This window comes from Thunnus maccoyii, chromosome 24 (genome assembly GCF_910596095.1).
Source record: "Thunnus maccoyii chromosome 24, fThuMac1.1, whole genome shotgun sequence".
NCBI lineage: Eukaryota > Metazoa > Chordata > Actinopteri > Scombriformes > Scombridae > Thunnus > Thunnus maccoyii.
This window is the reverse complement of record NC_056556.1, coordinates 7,577,281-7,599,720: the sequence shown is the minus strand read 5'-3', so window position 1 is coordinate 7,599,720 and position 22,440 is coordinate 7,577,281. Positions and strand designations below refer to the sequence as shown.

The 22,440-nt window shown below is 39.9% G+C and overlaps 1 protein-coding gene across 6 annotated transcripts in view; it reads left to right on the top strand.

The window, feature by feature from the left end:
- The window catches only part of tns1a (tensin 1a), a 104,540-nt gene extending 91,828 nt beyond the window's left edge, over positions 1 to 12,712 (top strand). For 3 of the 6 annotated variants that reach the window (XM_042404920.1, XM_042404918.1, XM_042404917.1), the window contains exons 21-33: positions 3,832 to 3,906; positions 4,792 to 4,873; positions 5,013 to 5,566; positions 5,660 to 5,746; positions 5,987 to 6,115; positions 6,219 to 6,314; positions 6,425 to 6,502; positions 6,998 to 7,069; positions 7,743 to 7,769; positions 8,133 to 8,301; positions 8,913 to 8,981; positions 9,097 to 9,126; positions 9,248 to 12,712. In XM_042404920.1, the coding sequence (XP_042260854.1) occupies positions 3,832 to 3,906; positions 4,792 to 4,873; positions 5,013 to 5,566; positions 5,660 to 5,746; positions 5,987 to 6,115; positions 6,219 to 6,314; positions 6,425 to 6,502; positions 6,998 to 7,069; positions 7,743 to 7,769; positions 8,133 to 8,301; positions 8,913 to 8,981; positions 9,097 to 9,126; positions 9,248 to 9,377 (1,598 nt within the window). In that variant the 3' untranslated portion in view covers positions 9,378 to 12,712. The remainder of the gene's footprint in view (positions 1 to 3,831; positions 3,907 to 4,791; positions 4,874 to 5,012; positions 5,567 to 5,659; positions 5,747 to 5,986; positions 6,116 to 6,218; positions 6,315 to 6,424; positions 6,503 to 6,997; positions 7,070 to 7,742; positions 7,770 to 8,132; positions 8,302 to 8,912; positions 8,982 to 9,096; positions 9,127 to 9,247) is intronic. The other 3 variants (XM_042404922.1, XM_042404921.1, XM_042404923.1) reach the window with 2 other exon arrangements.
- The last annotated feature ends 9,728 nt before the right edge of the window (positions 12,713 to 22,440 follow it).

Below are 22,440 nucleotides of genomic sequence, written 5' to 3'. Positions count from 1 at the left end.
TCTCCGCCTGAAACATCTTGTCCATGATTCCCTGTATCATGGACATGAGCCACCCCTGTTCCCTCTGTATCATTAGTGACTGTACTGGTCTCATTCCGCGTCCCTCCTGTCACCTGTGAGGCCCCACACTCCAGGTTGACTTTAGGACATGACGGTTCGCCCTTCTCACCCCAGGCCTCGTACTCCAACGGCTGACCGTCAACCCACAGCCAGTGCCCGGGGAAGAAATGCAAACCGATCCAGACGTGCTCCGTGGTGAGATTTTTGCCCAACTCTTTCTGGATCAGCAGCATCTCTGTCTGCGACGCTATGCTGGCCAGGTCACGGTGGTTCTCCCTGCAGTACTCTAAAGCTTCCTCCCAGGTCTTTCTCTCCCTCACCACGACCACATTGTAGCAGAAGAAGGGGTCTATATAGTTTGATAGTGAATCGTGCCACTTATATTTATAAATCACACCGTAGTTTTCATTTGGCGAATTATTGGGCTGCCGTTGTGCCCAGAAAAATGTGGACACACTCCCACCTCCTGACCACATCCATTTCTCACTGTCTGTGGAATCCCTTTCCATCCCTATCCAGATGAAGTAATTGACGTCACCCGCGAGCTGGCGAAGTCGCCAGGTGTCATACCTATTACTGACAGGAGCCAGGTCTGTGTGAAACAGGCGGCAGTACTTCTGAGCTTCATGCCAGGTCGTTCCCTTCTTGATGTAAACATACTTGCCAAAAGTAGCAGACAAGCTCAGCAGGAGCAAGATATTGGTGACGGTCTGATTCATCGTTACCTTGCCTCTGTGTTGAAGAAGTCCTGCGGCACACTGAGGCCACGAAAGGGGTTTTGACGATGTATATGCTGCCGTTTTTGTTTCTTCTTGACCCACAAAGTATTTGCATAGGGTGGGCCCTCTTTGTCCCATGACCATTCTATGTTCAGGGGCAAAGTGAAAATGCAAAGCTGCTCACTTTATTTCAGACCAGATGATCATAAGTTTTTCAGCTCGTGAGCACCCCAGACTGAGTGGCGCCTACTTTTTTTTGCTCCCTCGTTAAGGGAGAGTTCAGTTTTCCCTTCAGATTTCTGATTAATTACTGGAAGAAACCTTACTGCTGTAAAATAATCCTTGTTTCTTAAGAAAACATCATTTACAATTATAAATCTTCATATCAAGTCCATTTTATTTATAAAACAAAACAAAACACAACTACTACAAATCAAATCTGTGTAGCATACAACACACTCAATTCTTAGACCCTTTATTTGGAAAAAAGGAAAAACTTTTCCTTAAAAATGGGATAAAATGAGGAGGAATGGCTATTGCTGGACGGACAGACATGCAATAGATGTTGAATGCACGGGAAGACAGAGCAGATATTATGAAATTACACAATCTAGAAACAGGCATATATACAGACATATACTAAGAGTATGGATCCAGGAAAACAGCAAGAAAATATTATAGGGATATTCTTAAAAAACTCAGCTCCTAAACTCACTCCTCCCCACACAAACACCCACCCTGTATGATCTGTAGTGTCTGAACTAACCACAGAGAACTATAGTCTCATCACAGTCTTTGAGATTTGCACCAAAATGCATCATTCATTTCATTGTATTTTAATGTTGTTTCCAGAGTATCTTTCCTATCACCGGCACGGTTTGTGTGCACCACTTTCCCCATCAGAGAGAAAGATATCAAAAAATTTTTGAAATTGAAATAATGCATGAAGGTAGCTTTATATTAAAAGACATAAAAACCACAGGTCCTGGTCTTGTAAAAGTTATACTCTTTAGGCTCACAGAAAAGTAGATAAAGGTAGAACCCGCCTTTAAACAACACTTCACTTTTCACAACATGCAAAACCGATTCTGCATTTGCTTGAGAGAAAACATGAGAGTCACACGTCTTGACAGCAAACAATACACGCAGCAGGTGTGTGCAAATCCTGTTTTTAAATGACAAGGGGAAATAATTTGTCATATTGTCAAGTTTCTCCCTTAAAAACAAATTCAGAAAGAATTTATTTCCATACACACTTCTTCTACTTTCCCTTCCTCTTCTTCTTCTTCATCTTCTTCTCTTTCTTCTTCTTCTTTTATTTATTTTGCTTCCTTTTCTTTTCCCTTTTCTTCGTCTTCTTTTCCTCGTCCTTCTTTTTCTTTGCCTTTTCTTTCTTCTCCTTTTTCATCTTCTTCTTCTTCCTTCTTCATCCTCCTCTTCTTCTTCTAAGTATACATAATCCAGTACATTGATATACTGACTATTGATTGTAGTTGAATAACTAAAACTGTCACAAACTGACAATTTGTGTACAAAGATACCTTTCATTTATTATAACGAATGTAATGTAGCAACTTCTTACTATTTTTATTTCCCTTTTTCATCACTGCAGTAGATTTGAAGTGGCTTATGTGCAACCAGCCATTCTTCAGCCCAAGATACACATGTTCTTGTTCCAGCAATATTTAAAAGAAGATGCAAAGTTTTGAGCATTTCTGACCAGCGTTGCATGACTCTGTAGCTGGTGGGATTCTTGCAGCACCTGAGTTATGTTTCTCCTTCATATCTTTTTTTTTATCTCATTGCTCTTAAAATCAAGCAAAGGTCACCAAACCATGTGCAATGAAATTTCAGCAGTTTTAAATTTACAGCCCTGACCGCCTTGTTCAGCAGGTCTGTGTGACAGATTGTGTGTGGATGCTTTTGTAAAGCAGCTCATAGAAACATCTCAACCCTCTCCTGCTGTCAGCCCTGAACACACAACTGTTGCAGTAAGAATCTGCTCTGCGGCACAAACCTTCATATTTACCCCCCCTTCCTCCTCCCTATGCCACTTTAAGTGAGCATTTGACCCGAGTCCCTGTCATGATATTGATTTGGATCATTTTGTAAGTGGTGGAGTGATAAAACTGAAGAGTTGATTTCCAAAATTCTGGATGTTTGTTACCTGAAATTATTTCAACTAGTGTCTATAATATAGAGGGTCTAGCATGTAAAAATAACTTTATCCTGCAGCTAATCAGCTGATTTAATGGAAAATTTCACTTTTTCACTGGTGAGTGTTGCTTTTGGGAGTCAATGCCAATGACATTAATGACAAGAAAAAAAGATAAACTTGTTCTGGCATCTCATTTTGGGAATAACTCTTCAGTTTTTGGATAACCTTTACTGTGTCTCCACCATTCACAGCAACATTCTTACAATCCATCATCAACCTTTATTCAGTGTCGTCTCATCCTGCCACAATCTAACCTGTACCCAGTGATCGTTTGGGCGGCAGCATGCTGTATGCATCATCCCACATTTACACCAATACATACTTGGGTGTTTAATATTAAGCACCTGCCGTATATTTTTCCATTTTGTGGTGATGTTTATACCTGATTTAATGAAAAACATCAACACCTGGGAAAAAGATCATTCTGGCTTAGTCCTTTAGTGAATACAGTATATAAAAAGGTACATTTCCTTTCTGTCTAGGACCTATTTCTGTTTAATTTGTGCAATTTATGAGAATATGCGAACCAAAGTAGTAAATACGATGCCTGATTAACTTTATGTAGTATGTGAAATATTTAGATTAACCCAAGTGCAACTAAAACATATACATCCATCATTTCATGCATTTTTATGTGGCATCATACTGATGCTTAAGTGAAGAATTGTGTCTTTCCATGCCTTTCATTGGTTATTCTATATATTTGCATGGCTCATATGTACAGTTCTCATCTCGCCATCATCATTGTTGTGTATGTGATCAGTGGATATCAATAATACAATACCAATAACGTTCAATTAAATCCTTTTTTTCTCTCTGTCTCTCTGCCTGTAGCTCGCTCTCCTCCAGTTTTGGCCAAGACTCCTCTGTCAGCGCTGGGACTGAAGCCACATCAACAGGGTGGATCAGGTGAGTTTTCACACATCAAATACGGCGACCTCATGCTCATATTTCCCTAAGTGATTCGATCATTATCTGTAACATTTTAAACGTGCAAGGAAGACTGTCACATACTTGGTCTCAAGTTTACACCTTTACAAGCAGCCGGTCAGTCAGTACAAACATTTTTCAAACCAACAGGAGTTAATTTTAAATTCTCTCAGAGATCCCAGCGTTTCCAAAAATATCAAATGGTTTAATTTGGGGAAAATGTGTATAAACAGCATGGAGGCTTGGGTTTGAGTATTTCACTCAATGGTAAATTTACAGATTTCACTAGTGCACAGCATCCCTGCATTATGTCATACTGAATAGCTCAGTGAGCAGACAGTGGGATGCTTAGTGTCTGCTGCCCTCTGGTGCTCAAAACTGTTGTTACTCCTGGAAATGCTTTCACATCCTCCACTTCTGGCTTTTAGCGCTCAAGTATGTCTTCCTTGTCTCCTCTTCCTCCACACATCTTTCTTCTTCTCTTGCTTTCTGTCTTTTCCTTGCTGTCAGACTCTGATTCTAATGATGGAGAGCAAGGTAAGGACATTTCAACCTGCAACTGAAACCGGTGTTTGGACCGAACACGGGCACATTTTTCCTTTTTTTGACTTTTTGAGTGTTTTCTGCAACCAACTGTACTCTCTTTCAGTTCTGCATCCCAGTTTTCCACAGAATGTCTTGTATTTTGAGAATGACTTTCTATTCCTCTATCTATTTCTGTCACTCCCAACTTTATCTGTTTGTGTCCGACACCTTGTAACTGCATCCCATTTGCTTCTGTTAACGGCCCACTGTATTTACAATATGTCCTGACTGTATGCATTTCTTTGTTTGTGTACATTTTGATGCCTTGTTTCCCTTTAGATAATCGCAGTTTTGGGGACTCCAGAGCACAAGCGTTCAACGCTCCTCTCTCCTCCAGCAGCCCCATCCACATTACTGATGGGTGAGTAGTCATGGAAGGCAAATAATAGTTCATTAAATGTGCAAATTTAGATTCACACGCTTAAGTATTTTCTTATCTTCTTTATTATGGGGAATAGAAAAGTCCAGCTACTCATGTGTATAACTTTTTTTGTCTGTAGGAGGAGGATTGGTTCCTCAGACAGCGCCCCACACAGCCCAACCCCCTCTTACCCGCACCGACCCGCCTCCCCTGAGGGCTCCCAGGTGAACATCATGGGCGTCCACACCGTCCCCGGCAGCCCCAACACCCTCCACCGCACAGTGGCCACCAACACGCCACCAAGCCCCGCCCTCCAAAGACGCCTGGGTCAAGCCAGTCCCTCGCTGGCCAGACATGCTCCTTTAGCCAGCGGCATCCCCTCCAGCCCTTTGATTGGCCGCAACCCTAAAACAGCAGGCGCTGGTGTGCCTCCCAGCCCTCTGATGGGCCGCCGCACGGCAGCAAGCGGCCACAGCACACCTGACGAGCTCGGGGCTGCTTCTCGTCAGGGAAGCGCCCAGCCTCCCTCCACGCCCGCCTTCCCCGTCTCCCCACAGCTGCCTGAGAAGAGGCACATGTCCAGCGGAGACGCAGAGAGGACGGACAACAAGAACTTGACGCCCGCCAGCGGTGGCAGCACGCCCAACCTGTCTGGCACTCACACACTCTCAGACGTCTCCAAGTCCATATATGGTGAGACAGAGAAAGCCAAGCTTTTTTTTTTAGCTTGCGGAATGTTTCTGCCCTCTACAGTAATTATTCCTCATGTCTCTTTTATCTAAACAGATAGTTATCCAGACATTAAGATGAATGTCAAGTTTGTCCAGGACACCTCCAAGTACTGGTACAAGCCAGACATCTCCAGAGAGCAAGGTGAGAGTTAGATATTTCTCTACTTGATTGTGTGTTCTCCTTTTATCTTCTTTGCCCTTCTGTTTATCTTCTTTTTCTCCTCTTGTCTGTTTCATTTGATAAAGTAATTGCTTCTGCTTTCTTCTTCCACCCCTGCTCATTTGTTTTTCCTTTGCTCCGTTCCTTTTTCGTCCCTCATATTCTGCAACATCTCTACTTCTTCACCCTTTCCTCCTTTTTCTTCCTCTCTCCTCCTTTCAGCCATCAATCTGTTGAAGGACAGGGAGCCCGGAGCGTTCATCATAAGGGACAGCCATTCCTTCCGTGGAGCCTATGGTCTGGCTATGAAAGTGGCCTGCCCCCCACCAACTGTCCAACAAAACAAAAAAGGTAAGGTGTTCTAATTGTTCCTTATTTTGCAGATTGTGTACATGAATGTGTAACAGATCAACGGCCAAACATTTGCGTTTAATTTATGTAAATATTGTTCCAGTTGGTGACATGACTAATGAGCTGGTGAGGCACTTCCTGATCGAGACGAGCCCCAAAGGCGTCCGTCTGAAGGGTTGCCCCAATGAACCATACTTTGGTGAGTTTACAGCTCTGCTTTTCTCTTGTCTCGTGACATCTGTTATGTAGATGAGCATTTTTATTTGATTTCAGAATGATCCAATTGAATTTAGTGATATTACTCTGCAGGTTGTCTCTCTGCTCTGGTGTACCAACACTCGATGACTCCACTGGCTCTGCCCTGTAAGCTGATGATCCCCACCAAAGGTCAGCTTCACCCTCTTCTTCATTCTTTTATCCTCTTTACAGTCAACCTCTCTGTTGACACAGTTGCTGTTTTTTTCAGATATTTGTTGTGACTTTCACTTTTTAAAGAAAGCATGGCATGCACTTGAATACAGAATATATTTTAATAAAAATATTTACAAACAAAGGAAAATTGTCCACTAGTGTTTGCATACATCTAAATAAATAGTTTTATCGGTGAGTATTATAACCAAACTCACTTGGAATTTACTGTTTTTTCTGAAAATTTCAAGGCAAATTGTGGTAGATTTGGAAGAAAATGATAAAGTTATACAATGATAGTATGAAAAATAGTCTCAACAGATGACATGCATTTGAAGCAAAAACCCTTTCAGTGTTTATTGGTGAACTTTGAGTTGATTGTTTCTTGTAATCTGTGTTGCAAACGTGTTTTCTTACATAAATGTTCTTTGTCATCATATGTCATCATATTCTCTATTCTATTCTGTCACTCAGACCCAAATGAAGAGGCGTTGGAACTGGCCACACCAACCGATCCAGTTGTTGAACTTCTGAAGCAAGGAGCAGGTAAACATGAGGAGCTTATTAACAGTTACTAATAGAGAGCTTATTTTCACATTGTAAAGTGTAGACTGTGTCACTTTGGCAAGTGAGTTTTAAGTGTCCCATCAGAAAGCTTTCATTAGAGACTGAGGACAGAGGATTGAGAAATTGCCAGAAAAAAAGAGAGCAAAGGCTGAAGCACAATGGGAAAAGATCAGTCTTGCTGTTGAACTTTAGTGATAACTTCCCAAACAGTCACACTTCTGTTTTAACTTTTATTTAGTTCCCTGTCCCTAATAAATTTAATTATCCAAGAAATAAATGTTCAATGATGGTTTATTAATTCAAACTACTGTGAGTCAGTCCATCACCTGCAGTACAGGGTTTACTATTGCAGAGCGTCCTTTTCATGTATTAATCATGCATCTGTATAACTGAAAACTATTCATTTCTTGTTGTATAGTTGTGACTAAATTTCCATATTTAATACAAAACTGCACAAGGAACAAGGCCATTCAATATAACTTCCAATGACATTCAAGTACAAGAGTTTTAAATTCATGTTCCAAACACTTTTTTGGAGCAAAAAATAACAACAAACCATCTGTGAAAAACAGGAAGAATAACAGATTAATTGCAATTTCTGGTTTCTGGTACAACATAAATTTGCTCACACAATGTTGCCCTTACCTTACAGTTCAGAAGGTTCCTGAGGAGGCTCATGGTAAATACTGGTTTGCACTGCTCTGCTCCATCATGCATTTTTACTGAATGCGAATGCTCTCACAAAAACAATGCTTTCATATGAGCTGAGCTCAGCTCAGAGCAACTTAAATCTTGTCAAATGGTCTTTAGTTACTATTAGGAAAATGTTCAAATGCATGCACAATATATTAAGAGTGACAGTGAAACATTTTTTCACTACTGCACAGTGCATGAGAAACTTACCAACACAATATTCATCACTGTCAAGCTTGTCAAGCACTCCTCACTGCAACTTTTATAGCCTTACGATGACCTGCATGTGCATTGTTCTCCTCCAGTATCTGTTTTTGTTTAACAGTGACTCTGTATTGTTTGTTTCTAGCGTGCAACGTTCTCTACATCAACTCTGTGGATATGGAGTCTCTCACGGGGCCTCAGGCCATTGCCAAGGCAATCAGTCAGACGCTGGCGACCAACCCTCTGCCCGACGCCACCACCGTCCACTTTAAAGTGTCCGCACAGGGCATCACGCTCACCGACAGTCAGAGGAAGTGAGTCAACACATACCTGCAATATAACCATAAACAGCTGATGTGTCCCACAGTGTTCTCCCATATTTAAACTGATTTTAAAATTTATTATAAAATAAGAATTCAGGATTAGATGAAACTGGCAACAATGTAGCCTGAAAAATCTAATCTGGTGTCAAAATGATAATGATCATAATAAACACATGAAATTAAAGGAGAAGATTACAAAAAAGAGCTATTATTATTATTGACTTCTGCACAGGGGACCCATGTTCATATCTATGCAACTCTGAGCCCAGATAGGACTTATTTTAAGCCCACTTTGGCCCATTCATTGTTACTTTCTATCAAAAAAACACTATATTTTGTATTTTTTTTAATCCGTCTTTGGCGTCCTCTAGTGGATATCTCATAAAAGACACAGACAGCAGTACTGAAAGCTACAGACTTCACCAATTGGCACAGAGATTGTCTCAACAAATGTCATCTGAACAGTTTAATAACATAAAAACTTTCACACATAGTGGCTTTAATAAATGCAACCCTCATACACAAACACACTAATGTATGCTCTGCTGAACATGCTCACTACTTTCGATAACTTGTGTGTGTTTACTTTTCTCTTGCTACAGGATTTTCTTCAGGCGGCATTATCCACTCAACACAGTAACCTACTGTGACATTGATCCCCAGGACAGAAAGTAAGAACTTTTAAGACCTTTTTTTTTTTTTTCTCGTCCAAATATCAATAACAGAAAATCACTTCTTGGTTGTAACATTAAAAAAAAAAACATTTCTTGCCTTTTCTGTCCATAGGTGGGGCAAAGAGGGAGGTGGCTCAGTGAAGTAAGTTTAAATCATTTGTAGAACAGACATATTGACCTACTTGACCATTACAATGCTAGAATATCAGCTAACACTGAATATAGATGTGTGCTTAACGCAGGATGTTGTCTTAATCCATCAGGCTTTTTGGATTCGTCGCGAGGAAACAAGGAAGCACAACAGACAATGTCAGCCACCTGTTTGCCGAGCTGGACCCAGATCAGCCCGCCTCCGCCATCGCCAGCTTTGTCTCCAAAATGATGAAGCGGTGAAAACTCCCAACGCCTAAATGGCAGTGGCCATTTTGAAATCTTCCTTCATCATTGGTGTCTTTTTCGCCAGGACTCGATGATGATTTTTTTTTTTTTTTTTTTTTTTTTTTTCATTTCTGTTGCCTGTCGGTTTGTTTCTGTTTCCCTTCTCTCTTTTTTCTCTCTGCCTTGCTGGTTTGTCTTGACTTTGGTCTTTTTTCGAAGAGTCTCAATTTGAAGGATTTAGTGTGGATGCGTGGTGTGGAGCTGTGAACGTGACAAACATGGAGGCCATTGAAGGGAGAAAATTTACTGACAGGGTAACCTGTACTAGAAGAAAATGCTAGCTAAAGACTAAAGGAACAATGCTAAGTTCAGTCGGGGAACATGTAAGGACTCGTATGTTTCAGGGTTTTCTGTTGTTGTTTTTGTTGATTGATTTACCAAAGGTAGTTGCAATACAAGTGCAAGAATGATGTAGCTATTAAGCCATTATTATTTCCTCTTTTCAAAAGATGAAGTGTTGAACAAAAAAAAAAAAAAAAAAAAGAAATACGGTTTCTTCTTGAACTTGTCTTCAGGAAAAAAGTTGGCCTTGATGGCTTTTAGCAAAACAGTGTCTGAAGACCTTATGCATGTTAGCTTGATCTTTAAGCTTGGTTCTTCTACCTTCCACAAAAGTCATTGTGAAATCCTTAGAGTGGTCATTTTCCAGGTCTGTTGTGTGTTGGAAAGGGCTCTGCAGTGAAACAACGACTGATCTAAACTGCGCATAGCAGACCAGACTCAAAAACCGCCACGCTAAGTTCACCGCACTTTGTGTCAGTGCAGCCACACTTGCATCACCTCGGCCTCCGGTCCAAGCCTGAACGCTCTCTCTCAAAACCTGCTTGTTGGATTATTCTTACCTTGAAATCAGCAAGCTGCTGATTGCATGGCAGACAGAGAGAGGAAGACTGTTTGTCCACAAGATGGCGTCACTCAGTCAGGCTTGTACTTTGCCCGTAGCGTCACATAAACTTGCCCATCACCAACTGCTTGCAGTAGTGGATCTGTTGATAGACGCTGCCACTGAAACACACTGGAAATCACCAGGGACTGGCCCCATGACCTGGACCTATGCACTGTTCTTTATGCATGTTGTTGTCCCAAAATGCACCCTCCCTCATAGCTACATTCAACATCACTGAAAACATTCTATGCTGTGTGCTAAAAACGACTTAAAAACCTTTAGACAAGTACACTGAGGTTGTATGACTTGTCAAAGACTGCATGAAATAGACAACATTTTTGTACTCTTCTCAGAGTCCTGAAAAGAAGTAGACAACCCATTGTTGAAGTAGTCAAATGATGGTGAGATGCTATATTTTTACTTTTTTTCTTGATTTTTTTTGGTCCATTTGAGCCAGGGTTACCTTTCACTGTATCAAGGACAGTCCGGTCTTTGTTTTTTCGTTCCACAGTGTCGTCAAAATTTACATTTAGATACTTTTAGGGCAAAGGAAAAAAAAAAGAAAAAAAAAAAAAAACACAAGGAGTTTCCACACTGTGCGCAAATGCCTGCTTGTTGAACACGCGCTCAACCATTCACAATAAGCTAAGGAAAATTGATATTGATATAAATGTACATAGATATACTACTTTGAAAGGTGACATAGCGAAAAAGTATTTATTTTTGTTGCTTTGGTCCCTCATGATTACTCATATATACATATATTGTACAGTCTAGATAAAGAAGATTACCTAATGGGTTGAGAAAAAAAATATATACTTATTTTGGCTAATGATTTCAAAGTCTGACGATTTTGAAATGTGTTTGAATATATGGTGTACATTACTTTGTACATGTATATGTTTGTTTTTGGCTCGTCATGTTTTTCATTTTTGCGTTCTCTCAGAACGAGGTAAGGCATGAATGAGATAGAAGCCAAGAGTCTGTACAGGACTGAATTGCATGGACAAAAGCATCTGAGTGTGCGTCAACAGGGGGGCGACACACTCGTAGAAACAAATGCGTTGTAGCTGATAGATTTTAAAAAACGGTAAAGACATGCAGATTTTAGAAAAAGGGAAACACGAAAAAAGTTCAGAAGCCAACCTCAAATGCAATATGAAAACAGCTGTATGCACCCATGACAGTTACAATTATAATTTTGCCAAAGATTCAAACACTTCACATCTATGCTGACTGGCTGCATGTCGCTTTTTTACGTTCAACAGTTACTCCGTTTTCTGCCATTTTTTTTTTTTTTTTTTTTTTTTTTTTTTTGTGTTTCACATTTTCATTCAAACTGCACTCCTCGCTCGGCTTTAGCAGCAAATTTACGAAAGCCTTGACCAGCCGTGACACACAGAAATTTCTGTTATAGGTCATATGTGTAACACAGGGGCCCTTGAATTTATACAACGAGACATTCAGCTGCAAATGACGAAAGTTTTTTTTTTTTTTTTTATTTGTTTTTCCTCACCTCTCAAGGCTCCAAAAATGTGTCCACCTCCATCGCCTGTTTCAAGAGAGAACAGGCCTTTGTTTTGCCCCAATTGGAAGTGTGTAAGCAAAGCACTTATATTCACAATACCAAAAGGAGGAATGACATAAATTCCATATGGGTGTCAGTATTGGAGGTAAATAAAATTGTCTCACCGTGATGCTAAAGCTCGACAGCTGCAGCTTTGTCAGACTGCCAAAGGTGTCTTCTCCGGCCCTCTCGAAAGTCAATGATTTATTTATTCTTATTTATTCTTTTTTTTTTCTTCCCTGACACGTTTCAAAAAAAACTCTTGTTTCATTGTCGCATTATCACATTATCACAGTTTTAACAGTCAGTGTTAACGAATGGAGGAATGTATGGTGGCGCTTTATTGAAAGCAAAGAGGTACAGTGCACTTAAATCGACGACTAACAAGCTTTATGCCATTTTTAGTCATTTGGGGAAAAAAAAAATACAAAAAATACATCACACTAAGTTTTAAAAAAATCATATAAAACAAGAAAACATCATGCGTTGTACCTATTGGCTTTGAGTGAAGAGTTACCTTGTTGTTTCAGTGAAAAAGAAGTGATTTCTGTGACCCCTATGTACAAATGGGACTTGTTGTATGAATGTGCTACTTTGGATGTACAAAAGGGTCTCAGATTTTGTTTGCGCTTATCATTTACATTATATTGTCATGGCTTACCTGTTCCTAAGGAGAAAAAAAAAATACATTAAAGCAATACAAATCAGTTACAGTAAGCTATCTGGGTGTTCTTTTGTTTTTTGTGGCTCAATAGATGGATTTAGAGCACTAAAATGCTCATTTTAGACATTATACTAAATTATTTTTTATCATTTCCGTCATCTACAAGTTTTGATTTCTGTTTGTTTGACCATCAATCATTCTTCATTGTTCATCTTCTCTGTCAGGTGCAGAAATCACCTCGTTAGGTTTGATATTTAGCACCTTGAGAAGCTCATTTAAAGACACGACACAGGAAAATACTCCATGTGTTCCTCATGCTAGGAGATTAACTTCAGTCCAGACAAATAAATGTGGCATTTTCACAGTTAAATGAGAAAAACCCCTCTCTGGAAATCAAAACCTTTCTCTCATATGAAACAGCTTTGCATAAGAATTGAAAAGTTTAGAGGCACATGTGACTGTTGGTTCACCTTTACTTTTTGCCACATCATTTTACTGTCAAATTACTGCCTGTTTTACTTTGGCACTTCCCCCCATGGAATCCCTGTGTGATGAGGAAGATAAATTCATTGATTATTTGCATTTTAACACATAATGCCTGTTAAACCAAGCTGCAGATGACCAGGTTACAGCACTCAAAGGCCACAGGCTGATGCAATTTCCACAAAAGATATTTTGATATGCCCCAGAAGGAAAAGCACAGGTTTAATTAATAAAACGAATGATGGCTAGATTCCATTTATCTGCTTCAGTTTCAGGGTCCTAGTATTGTGCAAGCTGGCTCACTGTCATGGCTTACTGGGTGAATGGAGCCATTAGTATTAATATTAGTAACACCTGTGCTTTTTCTTCAATGAGTCTGTCTTTTTGAGTTAGCTTAGAAATATAGCCTAACTTTATCATGTTCTCTGTTATTTTATTCTGGTGTCAGCAGCTGCACCTGCAAATGTTCATTAAATTATGGAAACTCTGGTATGCACAATATGATTGTAATCCCAATAATCAAAAAAATAAGTTTGGCAGTTCTCTATAAGGCAAAACTATGCAGTTTTATTGATATTTATTTGACCTATTGAGTCAAATCTTCTTGATTTTTTGCTGTCAAGCATCAAGTAAATCAAATCACACCGCAGATGAGTCCAAGTTGAGTCAGTGTTTGAGTCTACAGCTTGGTTTTCTTTTGATTTATCTTTTTTAATTTTGTTTTCAATTGAGTCTTTTGTAAGTTGGAACACATGTAGAGTCTAAAAAATCATCCCAAACTTTGATGATTTGCAACTGGCAATCCCAACCAATGTTTTATTCATTTCTATATTTATTTATTAGCCATTTGGTTCTTTTTTTCAGATGGTTATTGGTTGTTGTGATCTGTTTTTAGTTCCTAATTTGAGCAATTTGCTAATTTGGCAGTAAGGACAAAATGAGTTTTAACCGGAACCAGTAAATAAAATACCCGAGCACTAAACTATACTACAAGGGCAAACAAATTGATAACAGGTGTGTGTTTGTGGCCAAGCCACTGAGCCACTTGGGGAAATCCAGAGCTACAGAGTCAACAAGGCAGCCCTCCAAGCAGTAGCACAGCCTGTTTGTTTGCTCGGTATTTGTTTCCAAGTTTAAGGTCCGAGCCCCACCTCGCATGAGACGAACAAGAGTCAGACGCATGAGTGACGGAGACAGGCAATAAAGAAATAAATAATCAAAACTCTGTGAGGTTCTCATGGCTGCAGACGGTGTTCAAACTCCCAAATATGCATGACACACTTCCCCTCTGACAAATTACGTACGCGCTTCACCGCGGCACATTATGAGCTGTAAGGGAGGCACACACTGCACTAAGTGCATCATGGGTTAGTTCACAGACACTACATATGCATTTTACCCATTCACAGATGTAAAGGTAACAGGCTGTGAATGGAAGGCACACTCCCAACTCCCGATCTTGTCTGCAGCCAGTGTGATTTGATTTGATTTGACACCTTTATTTGAACAAGGAAATCCCATTGACAGCAAAGTTTTCTTTTACAAGAGATCCCCTGTGCGCAGAATAAGTTTTGCATTTCAATAATATGAAACAGAGAGAAAACAAAACAATCTCAAAACATAGAATCTGTCAAGGCAGTAAAAACACAGGGAAAGTTCAAACTTCGGTTTGCGTCCACCCTGATACCGCGTGGCTCAGGGTTCGATCGACGGCCAAGTCATTGAATTTAAAATCAGCACCATATGCCTCTCGGCTTTGAAATCGTCTTTGAAGGATGGCTGGGGATGGAATGACGTCCAGTCTGAAGATTGGTGCATTGAAGGTGTTTCACGCCAAAGCAGTAAAAGAAAGAAGAAACAGGAGTTCAGCTCATGGCCTGTGAGCTACCAAGGTTCATATACTCCTGACGAAGCATTTTTAGCACTTTCTTTGTCAACTAAAACATGAACTTTTCTGCAGCTTGTCTTGTTCCAACAGATCTGAGCGATAAAACCTTCAATCTCAAGGAATCAAATGGCCAAAGACAGACATATTTGAGTTACAAAGAGATTTTCCAAAAGAAGATGCCTTGTTGGATTGTATTACATAAATCTGTTTCCTGTAGGAACATTTCTCTTCAAATATGTTTGAACTAAATGACTAAAGTTTACAATGCTGCTGTTGAATTTGACATCTCTGACCAAATAGCTTTGTTTCTTAATAATTCAGCACCAACAAAGAACAACCACTGCTCTTCAGCCGCTTTTTAGTCAGACAGGCATTGCATCAGTTTGTATTCAAAGTATACAGTAAACAATAATGAATCTGATTATGTTGTGGTCTGATAATTATCATATTGTCTGCATGCAAGGAGGTTATGAGAAGAATCTTTGTGGATGAAAGTATAGATAATGATAAATAAAACAAAAAGTCTCCAGTCACACCAGTGAGGTCTAAAGACTGTAGTGAAGTAAAACAGTGAAATTATTGTAAAAATCTTTGCTGACATGTAAAAATTTGCTGACATGCCAGTTAGCACAGCTGAGGCTGATGGAAATCTCAAAAGTTTCCAAGTATTTGGTCAGAAACCAAAGTATTGGACAAATTGAAATTCTTACCTGAAGACTGTAGTAGATGAAAAGTAGCAGGATCAGCAAAGTTATTGTGATTCATCCTGTGGTGATGATGAATGTTTGTATCAAATTCCATGACAATCCATCCAATAGTTGTTGAGACAATTAACTCGGAACCAGAAATTTCAACCTCATGATGGTGTTAGATGAACATTCAGGGGGATCCCCAAAGTCAGCAGGATTCATCCTCTGGGGACTGTGAATGTCTGCGCCAAATTTCATGGAGATCCATCCAATAGTTATCAAGACATGTTGACGTCATGGTGGCACTAGATGAAAAGTCAAGGATCCCCCAAATCATTTGGATCATTCTCTGGGGACCTTGAAATGTCTCCAAGAATTTTGTCGCAATCTATCCAATAGTTTTCGAGATGTTTCAGTCTGGATTAAAGTAGTGGACTGCCACTAGCATGGCTAAAATAAATAAATAGGATTAAGTAAATACATTGAGCTTGAACCTGTATGCAGACTACCTAAAGACAGAGAGTAAAATTCAACTTAATCACTGCTTTTCTTAAAGGACCAGTGAGTAGGATTTAGTGGCATCTAGCAGAGAGGTTGCAGATTACAACCAACTGAATACACCTCCCCCTCTCCCTCCAAGCATGTAGGGGAACCAAGCGACAACTTCCATGGCTGAAAAATGAAGCCAACACTGAAGCGCCAAAAACTGCAGTTCCTGAAAAGGTCGTTTGATGCTGGCTCCAAAAGTGAGTCAATCCCCATAGACCCCCATATTAAAATGCCAACCTTACAGCAGAAATAAACATGTTTAGGGCCTGGTAAAACAAACAAACAAACAAACTAAGCTAATTTCCCTGTTCATGACAACTGTACAGGGGTGAAATTTTATATAACTCGCTTGTTTAAATTTTATTAAAGCTTAAAGTTATGCATAATTAAGGGCATGGCCGTTTTGAGTAACAGATGGGTGCCATCACAGGCAAGTCACTACCACAGTGACAGCGTTGGTTAGGTAACGTAACCATGGCGTAACACCAGATTCACAGAATATAGGCTTAGCCACTGCTATTTCACAGTGTGTTTTCAGTTCATGACAGTTAATTGTAGCAATTTGGCTGCCTACAAAAGTCTTGTTCAGCGTTTGGTTGTACTAAAAGACCCTCTAAGGAGTCAGATGTTCAGTTTTTTTCTCTAAGTACTTTTTTTTTTTAATGGTTTAATGTTTTTTGCAAGCAAAAATTAGCATTAGCATTACCATAGTTAACCATAGACTGGAAATGCACTGAGCTAACCAAGCTAGCAGCTAGTGTTGGGGTCAGCTCCACTCTCTCGTCCAAATATGGCCACTTCTATCTCCAAAAATCCAAGATGGTGATGGTCAAAATGCAAACTCGAGGCTTCAGTACAAAAATCCACAAACCAATGGGTGACGTCACAGTGGCTATGTCCATATTTTTGTGTATGAGGAGAACCTTCAGTGGCCGCAAAACTCGTGAAAGGCCCTTTCTAGAGCCAATATTTCATTTGTCCATTCTGGGCTACTGTAGAAACATGGCAGTGCAACATGGTGGCCTCTGTGGAAGGGGACCTGTTCTCTAGGTAGATATAAAGGGCTATTGTCAGGTGATCATACACTAATTAAAACATACTTATGAATATATTATTCCATTTCTGCCAAGTCCATTCCACCAGATGCCACTAAATCTTACACACTGGTCCTTTAAATGAAGCTTTGTACAAAGACAAACGTTTAATATTTCCTAGAATAAATCAACATAAATGGGGTTAAATTTTGATCAGAGGTTTCATAATCTAAACTGTGCAACTAAAGTTTTTGAGGATCTCTGAATTTTCCTTGAAACAATGATTTCCAAAAACAAACCCTGTAAAGCCTGAATGGTTGAACCTTTGAACTGGTGGGTATTGAAATGACTGAAAAACTTCTGAAATGTGGAACACTGCACATAATGAAAAGCTAATGAATCATTTAACTTTGTTAAAACATGAAAAAATTCTGTGGTCTCAATGTTGAATCAACAACTCATACACCTCCTTCACTTTAATGCAACACATGACCAAAACATGAACATGAATCAAGTGTACAGTGGAAATGTGTACAGTCTGTTAGAGGCATCTCACCCAGGTATGACCTTCCCACACAGAGTCTCAGTCGTTTTGGAAAAACCTGACCCCTGCACATGTAGATGCCACTGGACTGTAAATATTCAAACAAGGGAAAATTCCCACTCCACTCTTATCAAATGGAAAAATCAACCTGCTTGTTTTGGTTTGCACTCCACCTCCTGCATGTTCTTTTTTTTTTAACTTCCCAAAGAAGACTTATAATTGGAGTGATAGGTTTAATCTTCTGTAGCCGCTCACAAAGCTGTGCAGCAGGTGCTTAATACAAGTAACACTGAATGCATAATTGCCTTTTTGCCACCTCCAGTCATCCATGACATGATGATATTCGCAGTATGCAGCCTGATGATGAGGAGACATCTTTTAGGAAATTATTAAAAGCTCATCAGTGATATTCGCTTGTTACTGAGCTGCTTCTGCCAGTGATAATCTTCTCAAGAGAAGCCTTGATTTAGCCCATTTGCTGCGGAAAACACTCCTAACTCCTGTCATATCCGCAGTTTGACCGGCTCACAGCTCCTGAGGGTTTCCTTAAGATAACAGTGCTGAGTTCAGGCTAATTAGGGGTGGAAACGGTACACTGGGTTTCTCCTCGCATCCACATGTTGGTCAGGAAGAGGCCGGCGTGCGCTCGACTCTGAAACGGGCCAGCTGTTCGCCCGCCAAAGCAGGCGAGCAGGCCCTGCAAGACTCTCGTCGTGCCCCCGCAACAGCTCACTGACTCCCTTTTAGCTTCACGCTCGTGTGAAATCTCTCCGGAACAATGACCGCGCATCAGAGTGCTCATCAGAGTCTTTCTGCAGATCTGCCACACCGACATACATTTACAGAGTTGTGTAAGGATTCATATCCTATTCAGCTTACAAAGGGTCAAATTTTATGAGACTGAGTGGAGACTATGAGGCATCTCAGTCAAGCATAGACTTAGATTTGGAGGGAAATGAGCAGGTTTTTTCCCGCCAGGATCAGGATAAGGGTGAATGTTTCCTCTTGTCTCTGCCACAAAAATATAGGCAATAGTTGTACTTAATTTTGTGGTTGTTTTAGATACATATTTGTGTTTTATCTGTATTTTATGATTGGCCCAGTTATTTAAACGCTAATATCAAGAGTTAACAATCAAAGTTCTTTTAAATTAATAGTTCAAAAGTAGGGGAAATATGCTTGTTTGCTTCCTTGCCAACAGTTTGCTGTCTTACCACTTTCATATCTGTCAGTTAAATATTGTATAAAGCTGGACCCAGGAGTTGGAAACAGTGGGAAAACAGTGGCTAGCCTGGCTCCGTCTGAAGGTAACAAAATCTGACCGCCAGCATCTCTAAAATTCATACAAAAACCTAAGAGTAAAAACGTCATATTGTGGTTTTACAGGGGATTTTGTGCGGAAGTATTTCCCAAAGTGTCAAGCTATTGCTTTAAAGGGGACATATTATGTATGCTTTTTGTGATTTTTTTGTTATTTCTACACTGTTATGATGTTGGATATCTACAGTATCTTAAACATGGTCAAAGTTCCAAAACCTGAGGTGAATGTACAACCTAATTGGCAGAAAAACACTGAAAACATTGGCATTGTATGTTTCAGCAAACCACGGATACATTAAATCTCTACATTTCCATGTTGATCGCATTTCAAGCTTTTCGCATGTCATTTAACGGCGCATAAAATGGTCAGTTGAATATTTATGTTTTATGGTGTGACAATGCTGTGGTTGAGGTCTGGTTAGGTTTAGTCACAAAAACCACTTGGTTAGGGTTAGGAAAAGATCATGGTTTGGGTTAAAATACCCGCTTTTTTCGCCAGAAAAACGGCTGCAAATGTCCTGACATCTCGCTAAAAATAATCGGTTTTGTCAGTTGAAACGGGAGGCGAGCAGTGGTCTCGAACGGTGAACTTGAACTCTCTAACCAACCAGCTAACCCACCTCATCCTAACACAGAAGTAAGCTCATATAGATGTCATCTGAACCGCGTCACTTTCCCTATGATACGTATTGTAGAAATGTTGATATGCTATGTATTAAATGTAGAGATTAAACGTACCCGTGGTTTGCAGAAATGTGCAATGCCAACATTTTATTCTGGCACCTGGACTGGAATATATGTCAAATATGCATGATATGCACCTTTTAAGCCTGTGATAACTGATATGTTGGCCACTTAGGGCAGTGGAAGCAAGCTATGGACATACGTTTGTTGTCATCTGTATGAGAACCACAGGAATTGATAAATGTATGTTCTGTGTTCACCAGCTAGTTGCTAACTTTGTTGTTTGGTGCTTTGCAGGTGTTCACTGAAGAGAGCTGTCTGCTCCGACTGAAAACATTACTATGAGAAGTAAAGATGTAGGTCGGAGGACCAAAACAAGTTGCTATAAAGCTCCGTAGAGCTGAGAGCAACAGCAGAGTTGTGTCATAATTCCACTTTCGCATACATGTAGGTATGCGATCCAGTTTAAATATAGAAATATAGCCTCATAAATTATACCTGTGTTGCATTTAGGATATTTTTACAGTCATAGAAAGTCTGCATGATTTGCTGCTAAGAGCGTAACCTCGTAAAGTCGAGATGACACCTACCATCTTGCAGGCATCATAAAACAAACAAAATAAAGCATCTCGCGGCGTGCATATTAGCACTGAGGAGTGAAAGAATTCAAACCATCGCAGGAATGATACCTGATGGTTGAGAAACAGGCTAAAGGGGGGAGGTCACCTGTCTTAAACAAGTACAGCACATTATATTTGAGAGCAAACATAAACTGTCATACTGTAAGCTTGAATACTCCCAAACTTGAGTCATGTTGGGGCGTAAGTGTTTCTCTTTACGACGTGGCCTTGAAGAGCCTTGGGGCTTTGGGAAGGGCCTGTCCTCAGGCCAGCTTTGAAGAGCCAGGATCTCCCAGAGTCCACCATGTATGGAGTTACCAACATAATTTGTTTCAGATGCTTTTATTAAAATTTCTCTGAAGTGTTATTATTCATGTGACATGTATATACAAGGCGCCTTTTTGTCTTCACATCATTTTCTGGGATTTCATTTTTTAAAATCTTTCCAAGGCAGAGAAGAGGAAAAGAAACCTTTAAGTTGAAGATTCTTGTATGGAGACCGACTCCTGGCTAGAAACTGCCTTTTGAGCCCAACACGTGCTCCCAGTGCAGGAGAGATTTCTCCTCAATGGTTGCCCAGTATCAAAATGTTGAGTGTACCAGACAGACACACACACGAACGGTTTTAAATTTTGGATCGATGCAACACAGTCAGTGTCTTTCCAAAGCTAATAATTTCTTTGCTTTGAGGGGGTTTTGCCTTTTTTGTGAAAAGGCAGTGATAATTACCAGCATGAATGAACATGACCACCACCATTTATTTCCTGTGTTTAAGGCAGCACCGATTCCATTACACAACCATTATTTAGTCTATGAATTCTGCCAATGGCAATAAAAATCGAGACGATCTCCTCCATGGTGGAACTTACACCCCTCGACACATTCATTCAGAGATGAAGCTGCCAGAAAACTGAAAAAAGTGTCTATCTTAATACAGCTTTTTTATCTCTGTTTCAGTCTTAAAACATCATTTTTCTTAAACTTGGATAACTATTTTACTTGTTTCCAGTCCAAATCGATTTGTTTGAGGAATCAGAGGGACAAGTATGCACATTTGCACACCCTGCATACTGTATATGCGGTAAATTCCTTGATCTGTAAACTGCAAACGTCTGCCACCTTGTAAATCTGTCGGAGTTCAACATAGCAAGGATTCTTTCGAGGCAGTAGGAGTTGTGCATTAACACTATATCTTATGTGATACTGTGTATCATTTTTTTGTATTCTCAATATTTTCTTTGTCACATCATTTTTTCTGGACCATGTTCTGTTCCCTCTTTGCTATCTTTTCCTTTCCCCACACAGATTTTCTTGTAATTTTCTTGGATCAAAAAATTGGTCTGCACTGATCCAAATATTATATCCAAATATTCGAGCAAGTGTCACGTTTTGGGGGGGAATTTCTTGATGAACTTGCTGACACTACTTATGAATATTGGTTGGTTACAGCAGTGATATACTGCTGTAATTGCTGTTGCGTTCTGTTTAAATACATTGAGAGCCACTAAACCAGAGGCAAATTCCTTGTACGCATAGGCATACTTGGCCAATAAAGATGATTCTGATTCTGATACTAAAGCTCCTCATTTCTTATCTGTTTACTTATTTATACACATCATTACAGTATGACCTTTATACCAGCATCAACAGATGTTGTGCTCTTGTTCTCACTTGTACCTTGAGCTACAAAAGCCTGGAACTGACCCCACAGAGATCAGATTTTACACTAGAGAAACACACTGAGCTAACTAGCTACGTCTACTGAAGAGGTAACAATATATCACCATGCATAATACAATGATCACGTTACTACTTTATTGCTTGCTGTTTTGACTTGAGATCAAAGATTTATAGCCTCATGCCTGGATCAGACTACACAACATTTGTGTTTTGAGATGGTTGTTTGAGATGTCAAATTAGATGAACACGGTGCCTTCAATTCCTGGCCGAGAGACGTGCCAGACGAGAGCTTGCACCCAGATCAACATTTCATGGCCTGTGATTGGGCGTGAAGGACCAGAGACAGATTTTTTGAAATCAGGAATGTCAACAACCAGGCTGTGAAGTGTAACCAAGTACATTCCACATGT